The 8,969-nt window shown below is 33.4% G+C and overlaps 1 protein-coding gene across 1 annotated transcript; it reads right to left on the reverse strand.

Moving 5' to 3' along the window:
• Window positions 1-254: 254 nt before the first annotated feature.
• On the reverse strand, window positions 255-2,014 carry LOC145124572 (protein FAR1-RELATED SEQUENCE 5-like). Its single transcript, XM_079059973.1, has 3 exons — window positions 1,994-2,014; window positions 985-1,536; window positions 255-710 (listed from the first exon to the last, which is right to left on the reverse strand). The coding sequence occupies exons 1-3, from the start codon at window positions 2,012-2,014 to the stop codon at window positions 255-257; spliced, it is 1,029 nt and encodes a 342-aa protein (XP_078916099.1).
• Between the last annotated feature and the right edge of the window lie 6,955 nt (window positions 2,015-8,969).

Genomic DNA, 8,969 nt, shown 5'->3' on the forward strand with positions numbered 1-8,969 from the left:
AATTATAAAAAGACAACAAAAAAATTGAATGTGGAAAAATAAATTGAATCACATATGATTATAATCTGTTATGAATGTCATATACTTAAAAAATTGAAAACTAATAAAAAGTCTATACATCAATTTTGAGCATTAAATCTACTGGGACAAGTACGCCTGTTGTGTGGTTCTCTTTTACCACATAGTGAGCATTTTCTAGTCTTCGTTTGAGCTTGCATAACTGCTTTTTCAACTTCACCAATAAGCCTCTTCTTTCATGATCCTTTATTATTTTGAACATCTGGAACAAAAATGTCAACTTCTTCTGGAATGGTAACATTATAAAGTTTCTCAAGGACATCAGAATTTGTAATTGACTTTTCACTTGAACAATTACTCTTCACCTCATCCAACAAAAGTTTTGTTTTTTCAACAAAACATGCTAGCTTCTGCTTATTATCTCTCATAATATCTAAAGCAGTTTCAACATTCAAAAATACTTCATTAACCAGTTTAGTAACTTCTTCATCCTCTTCATCAAAACGGTCTCTTGATAGCTGATAATTTGAAGATATTACATCCTTTGTCCATCGCCTAAGAATATATTGTTCTGGTATTTCATCAAAATTTTTATCCATCAATACTCTAAAAGCATGTCTGCAAAGGATACCAAAACGATTAAAATGTCCACAGGTGCAACTCACTTCTTTTTCATCATACTTTAGTTCCACCTGAAAAATGAAGAATGACATGTGATTACACATTAATCACAACTAATTATAAAAATAAAAATCACGATATTGTTTAATCACATGTGATTAACATCTTTTATATACACAAAAAATACCAATAACATATGATTACACACATGAAAACAATATACACATTAGTGACATATAAACATTATCTTTATAATCACATGTGATTAATCACAACATTATCATATATAAAAAAATATAAATGATATAAATAAAAAAAATAAAATACTATATATGTTGCTTTTACTTCGTGTTTTTGGTTCTTGTGAATAACTTTAAAAATTTCCCATCCATCACCCTCCCCTAAATCTATAACATCACAAAACCAACCTCCTTTAAAAATCTCCTTTTGAACTTCAAAAAAAACCTTGCTAGTATACAACTTTGCTGCATGTTTTTCTATCATACGTGGTGACCTCCAAGAATAATTTGCTCCCTTGGTTTTACGATCAAGTTCACGTTGTCTATATCTTTGTTTTTTAATAGCAGCGTCATAATTCATCATGAAATTCAGAAGGAAATTTTCGGTTTCTGAATATGAATTGAAAAATGAATTGATACTCTCAGACCTTGAAGTTGTCTTCATATACCCACACCTTGGAAAATCACTGAAATATGCAGGTACCCATGCTTCCTTATTTTCAAAAATATCTTTAAACCATTTCTCATCTTCAAGATTAAATTCTTTCATCAATAGTTCCCAACCCCTCTCAAAAATATGACGCTCGATATAAATGTCCCAAACAAGTTTGTTGAACCTTTTCTTGAAATCCGTGTTTTTAAGAAATTCCACAGATAGCTATAATAATCACATGTGATTCACAGATTATAAATTAATATTAAAAATATAAACGTAAAACTCACATAAGTTTAAATGCTTTAATCATATGTGATTATAAATATAATCACATATAATTTGGAATAATCATGTGTGATTATATTCATAATCATTTATGATAGAATAAACATATAATCATTTAGACAATCACATGTGATTACAATATTGAAAACAAAATCAAATCTGATTTAAATCTATTCGCATTAGAAAACAAAATCACATATGATTCAAATCTGTTCAAATATGTGATTACAAAAAGAAAATCACATATGATTAATATTTTCAAATTATAAAAATAATATCTGATTAGAAAAAATCTTATTCAGATTAAAAAATTCACACGTGATTTATCACAACTGATTATGAATATAAAAATATGTGCTATGTAAAATCACATGTGATTTCAAAAAAAATGTACCTTTTTTGGCAGCTTCTTCATGATATGCCACATACACAATCTATGCTTGGATTGGTAAAAAACAGAATCAACTGCTTGCTTTATTGTTGCATCTTAATCAGTCAAAACAAGTAATGGTTGTTTATTTGAATGAGCCTTCAAAAATTGTTCAAGAAGCCATTTATACGAATCCACATCCTCCGTACTTAACAACCCAGCTCCAACAGTAACAGATGATTTGTGATGATCAATGACAATGAATGGAACAAAAACCAATGAATACCTATTTCATGTAATAATCACATCAATATACTTACTGAAAAAATATAAATCACATATGATTAGAAACATAAATATAGAAGAAAAACTTACTTATTTGTACGAAATGTTGCATCAAATGACATAACATCTCCGAATTCACTATAGTATGCTTTATTTGTTTCATCGGCCCAAAACATTGCATTTAAGACATTATTTTCATCACATCTATAAAAAAATGAATAATTCGGATAGTTGTTTTTCCGATCATTCATCTTGTTCACAATAAGTTGAGCATCTCTGAAGCCAATAATAGCACCCATATCTCTCTTAAAATTTCTGTAATCAACAGCCTTGCCCCTTACGTATTGAAAACCACCTTTCAATGTTGATTTGAGTTTGTAAGCTTTTGTAGCACCCATTTTTGCATTAGATGCCCGAACAATGAAATCCTTGTTAGAGTATGAAAGAGTCCTTGTACTTTTCAAGTGAAATGTATCTTCAAGCTCGTGGTTGTGATTTTCTTGAAACTTATCAAACCTATACTCACACGTTCCTTTGACACGTTTCACAATAATTTTGGCTTTACAATCTGTAACCCTGTAGATTGTATTACGTTCCGTTGGATTCAATTTTGGTTTACCCATCCTACTACAAACCAAAAACCTATGCTTTATTATATCACCAACTTTCCTTAATGTGTTCAAACGAACATCAAAACCCGCCTTCTCTGCATATCTTTTATAAAAATTAACTCCCTCATCCACATCTTTGAACCTCAATTCCTTAGTAGGTTTAAATTCATCAGAAACATCTGGTTTGATATCATGCAGAACCTCTGACATATAAAACTCTGATACACAACTTGAACTAGTCCTACTGTTTGAATTTGCATCATCACCTGTATGATCAAATATAGAAAATATTTTAATCATATATTATTAGAAAAGAAACAATTGAATATACATAAATCAATACAATATAAAATCACATGTGATTAATAATAAAATTCCTTGTATAATCATATGTGATTAAAACAAATAATTGAAGATATATAAACTAAAAATATGCCAATATTTATTCAAATATAAAAAAATGGATAATAAGATATGATAGCACTATATTAAACATAATTATTAAAAAAATAATTAATAATCACATAAGATTAACAAAACAGATTACACTAATTATTAATCACATGTGATTGTACATGTGATTATATAAGGAATTCATTATTAATCACATGTGATTGTATAAGAAATTTATTATCAATCACATGTGATTGTACATTACATATACTGATATATATTCAATTCTAAAAAACATTAATAATTAAAAAAAAATAGCTATATAATAATAACAGATTACTATTTAAATTTTTTTACCTGAAACATTAATGTTTTGGATTTGATGACTTGAATGCTCAAAATCTTCATCTATGTAATTTGTGATTTGATGACTTGAATGTTCAACATCTTCATAAACATCTTCAATACTAATTTCATTTTCATTTCTAAATAAATTAACATTATCGCTTGTAAAAGACATTATGAAACAATAGAACCTGTCATTAACAACATAAAGAATTATTATTACAACAAATATTAATTATATATGATTTAAAAAACTATAACATAAAATGTAAATGTTCATAAGATTTATGATTATAACATATATCAATAAGTAATTTTAAACCTATATTAATCATACATGATTTAAATAATTGAGTTATAGTTTATAAAAGATACATGATCATAGTGTCACAGTGTTACTAGAAGAACATGATTGTTAGCTCAATGAGGGGACCTTTTGGAGTCCAAAACTGAATCTTTTGCATTGATCCATATCTAACAGCAACACAAAAGAAGATGGTGTACATGTTGAAGAATGAAGAAACTACTGAAAAAGATCCTAATCACATGTGATTGAAATAATAGATTATAAACAAATACTAATCACATGTCTTTTTGAATGTTTTAGCTTTTTCTGCAACTATATAAGCAGCTACAAGGCAAGAAACTAGTGGAAAATATCATAATCAGATATGATTGAAATAATATATTATAAATAAATACTAATCACATGTTGCCCGAAAGTTGGAAACTCAATAGCTAGCTTCCCTGCTTCCTTTCCTTCCATTGAAGCAATTCCTCGAACAACAGAACAAGAAAGAGGTCTCTTCCTGGCTCCTCTTCCTAGTCCTAGATTTTTTGAATGTTTTTAGGTTTTTCTACGACTATAAAAGCAGATACAAGGCAAGAAACTACTAGAAAAGATCCAGTTACAACCTAAGAATCGACAATGAATATTTTGTACAAAAGAACGAACTTTGACCTATCTTCGAATCAAAACATTAAATAACTGATTCGATTACCAAAATACATCAAATAAACACAAATGCGATACTTTAATCATCAAAAAACGTTATACAAAGTGAATATTTTGTACCTTTTGATAGAACGAACTGTGACCTAAATTGTTCAACGACGACGACGCAATTACTTCTCCATAAGAATCGAATAAAAAAAATCAATGAATTTTGTAAGAAGAATCACTAAGATTTAGAACCAGGTCCGTAAAATTCGATGATAATCACTCAGCTCTCAATGGATACTCTCGACAAAATTTTCGTCAAATACGTAAAGAAAATCAGATGAGGATACGGTCATAAGAACAAAGGTACCGAAATATCCGTGAACGAAATTATAAAACAAAAATGCGTGTTTTTTTAACTCATAGGCTAAAAAATGTTCTCAAATGTTCTCACGGGGAAAATGTTCTCACTGGAACATAACTTTATATATATATATATATATATATATATATATATATATATATATATATATATATATATATATATATATATATATATATATATATATATATATATATATATGTAATGCCCGTGTTTCTAGGCTAGGCATTAATATTGATGTGATAGTCTAGGTTAACCTTTTTAACTCATTTTGAAGAAATAAAAAGAAATTATGTGAATATTATGTGAATTATGTGTTTTATGCTTAATTACTAGGATTTAATTAATTAAGAATAAAAATAAGCGTCGAAAATAAATATTAGATAAAGCCGATATCTATTAAGAAAGTTGTAGTGGTCGTGACAAGGATTACGGATATATAAAGAATACCGAAATCCGAGTTATAACGAAGAAGTTATGACCTGTCGAAGTTTCGCGACAAAACCGACACGGTGCCGAATGTCGTAAAAAGTGAGTTTTTGATAAACTACTTTTTAGCCTTAGTGATCTAAACAAAAGTCGTAGTGTTCATCAAACCGAGAGTATGTATAAAAAGAACGCCCAAATCTGACTTCGTATGAGGAAGTTATGATTTTTCTAAGTTTCAGCCTAGCAGTAGACAGCTAAAAACTCGAATTTTAGATCGAGTGATTTTTAGCCGAAACAACCTAAATGAGAATCGAAGGTCTCGTCAATAGTAGTACAACAGTAAAAAGACAGACGAAAACGGACGTCGGATGAAGAAGTTATGAATTTTTAACGGATTTCTTGTCCCGGTCTGTTAAAAATAATAATATAAAAATTAAAGTCAAAATTAGCCGATGAAGTCTAAATGAAAGTTGTAGAGCGTAATTTTACCTACGCGTGCATATAAAGAACGTCAAAAATAGAGCTCGTATGCTAAAGTTATAGATTTTAGAAGTTTTTGCACAAAAATCGAGAAATTTCGCATGGTGGACTTCGGCCACGTCACCTTCGCTGCATGCGTGCCACGTGTCCGAAATTTGATGAGTCATCCGAAGCTGTGGCACATCCAAGGAGTGACGCGTGTGCAGCCTCGTCCGAGCCTCGCACCACCTGCCGCGTGTCCGACCTTCGCACCAGCTGTCTCCCTTCCCTCTTGCTTCGGATCCGAACCTCGGACCTACTCTTCGGTCCAATCAGAAGTCAGCAACTCACCCCTCGCACGTGAGACCCATGTGACCTCTCTTCGCATCTGCTGCCACCTGGAAGCCTCTCAGCCGTCCGATCAGAAGCCTCGCCCCTATAAATAGAAGGGTGCGAGACCTCCCGGGTATATTTTGGAAACTTGTCAATTTTCACCCCTCTTTCAATATTTCTTTCATTCCAACTTCCCCCAAATCCCCGGTATTATACCAAACACCCGAAATACGTCCCGAAGTGCCCGAGAAGCCCGAGAAGTTTATCTTTTCGGTTTTGAAGCCCAACCCTCGCAGAGCCCGGTTTCTCAATAAAACTCCTGGTTTTATTAGAAACGATCGTTTTAGGAAACGAAGTGCTGCCCGATTATCAGTAAATCATGTGAGTGTGTAGTCACTTTCATCTTACACCTAGATATGAAGTATTTTCTATAAAATACGTGCTATGTGTAATTATATTAAGTGTTTATTTGAGGTGACTGTTGAACAGATGTTTTATACAAGTTTTAAACTGTATATGTATTTTATCTACAAATATGTTGGGTAGAACATGGGTAGACGAAATAGTCGATGTGTGTTAAAATGGTGAGAGGCCTCGATGTTGTTGTTTTTGTTGTTGTTGTAGTCGTCTAGTGGAATATAGATGACAACCACAGACCTTTCTAGACAGTCCAGTGGAAAACTAGCAGGTTCGCAACTTGTAGGTGTTGGTGAACTAAATGTTCATTGGCGTACTCCATCCCCCTCATGGTTGCCTTTAGGACATGTATGGCTGAGGAGTCCCCTTAGCAGTAGTGTCCATCCCGATGATATTCCTTAGGCTAGGTCCCATGTGATAGGTGTTTAGGGACGTAAAGTGAGGATAACGGGAATGGGTAATCAAGGTTATTGTTATTTGGTGAACTTAATAAGTTATTATTATTGTGGGTTGAAAATCCTATATGCTCACCAGGCTCCCAAGCCTGACCCACTCAGCTTTTTATTATTACAGGTAGTGGACCCCGAGCATAGTCGGAGGATGATGAGAGATTTTTGGATTATAGGCCAGTAGTTGTAAATAACTGTTGTAAGGCTTATAATGTCTTGTTTATGCTTTTGATCTGTATTGGAACATGACATCCCGAGGTTTTGATATAAAAGGAAATTATACATTTCTTAAAGAAAGGTTTTGATAAACTTTTATCATGTTTTGTTTTGGGGACCAATTCCGCAACATCTTTTAAAAGGATTTCTCTGATTTTATTTTAAAAAGCATAAATTAAATCGGTATTTTCTGGCCGAGAAATTAGGGGATGTCACAGTTGGTATTAGAGCATTAGTTTAAGCGAACTAAGAAATTTGTAGGATTTCTAGACTTAAACTTAGAATGCTAAGTGATGATTGTGAGATGAGTGTCTACCATATTTTAGACACAAGCACTAGTTTATTTTAGGAAAGATGCCTAAAATGCTTTTATGTGCTAAATGCTATATGTTTGCCATATATGCCATTATTTGTTCGGATCTATGGTCTGTTGCCGACCGGATCTGGAAACCTTATGTGTGTAGGATTCTAAGCGTATGATTACGAGATTAGAACTAACATGTAAACGTTTCGGAGTGATAAGGGAATTGAAATATCTATCAAGGATAAAGATCTAAATTCGCCTTATTTAGTATATAGATTATAATGGCAAGAACTCGAAGTGGAGCGGGAAATGCAAACAGAAACCAACAACCTCAACCTCAAGTAGTGGAACATGTGCCTATAGTAGGAGCTGCACCAGAACCCATCACCATGGCTGGAGTACGAACTATGATTCAGACCATGATGGCTGAACAAAGGGAGGAATTGAGGCAAATGTTGCTGAACAACAGGGATGAACCTTCAGTTTCTGTTGAACAACGTGAATTGAATGACGATCGATGTGAAGAAGGAAACAACAGTAGATCTGTTGGTCATAGTGAACCGCTTGTGGTTGGGAGAAATAACCACGAAGATAGAGTGGAGAGAAATGGGTGCAAGTATAAGGACTTTATGACTTGCAAGCCATCGACCTTCATTGGAAAAGAAGATCCCGTTGGAGTAATGGATTGGATCTCGGAAATGGAATTGGCTTTCATGACTTGTGGTTGCCAAGGCAAGTTACAAATCACATTTGCAGTGCGTCAGTTCAGGGGTAGTGCTGCTCGTTGGTGGAACACTTTGGGGAAAACCCTAAGCCCTAATGAGCCACTGCAACTGACTTGGGCAGAGTTCTTGGTGCACTTCTAGCGCAAGTACTGATCGGCCCAAAACGTGCTTGAGCTGGAAAACCAATTTCTGACTTTGAAGAAGGGGAGTATGACCGTTGATGAATATACGAATAACTTCACAGACAAAATGGAGTTTGCTTTGCGTATTGTCCGAGATGAGCTGGCAAAATTGACAGGTACGCAAAGGGACTTCCATGGGAGTATGCGGTGCCAGTACGTCAGACACTTACTTTGGAGGCAGCTATCTGGGCTGCCAAGTCTGTTGAAGATATGATTAAGGGGAGAGCCGCCAGCAAGATTGAAGTTGGCGAAAAGAGAAAGTTTGAAGGAACTTCAGGTTCCAATAAAAAGAACAAGTTCTCGAAGACTGGTTCGAGAAAATTCGGAGGAGGAGCCAAAGCCAAGTGGTGTGACAAGTGCAAGAAGAAACATGTTGGGAAATACAGCGTGGAACTCACTTGTTACAAATGTGGAAAGCCAGGGCATTATGCCAATGAATGCACCTTCAATAATAATGTCTGTTTTGGGTGCCATAAAGAAGGGCATATTTTGAGGGATTGCCCGAAGAAGAAGGAAGCAGCAAAACCCAA

The sequence above is a fragment of the Lactuca virosa genome, chromosome 7 (assembly GCF_052849685.1).
Source record: "Lactuca virosa cultivar CGN04683 chromosome 7, Lactuca_virosa_CGN04683_v6, whole genome shotgun sequence".
Taxonomy (NCBI): domain Eukaryota; kingdom Viridiplantae; phylum Streptophyta; class Magnoliopsida; order Asterales; family Asteraceae; genus Lactuca; species Lactuca virosa.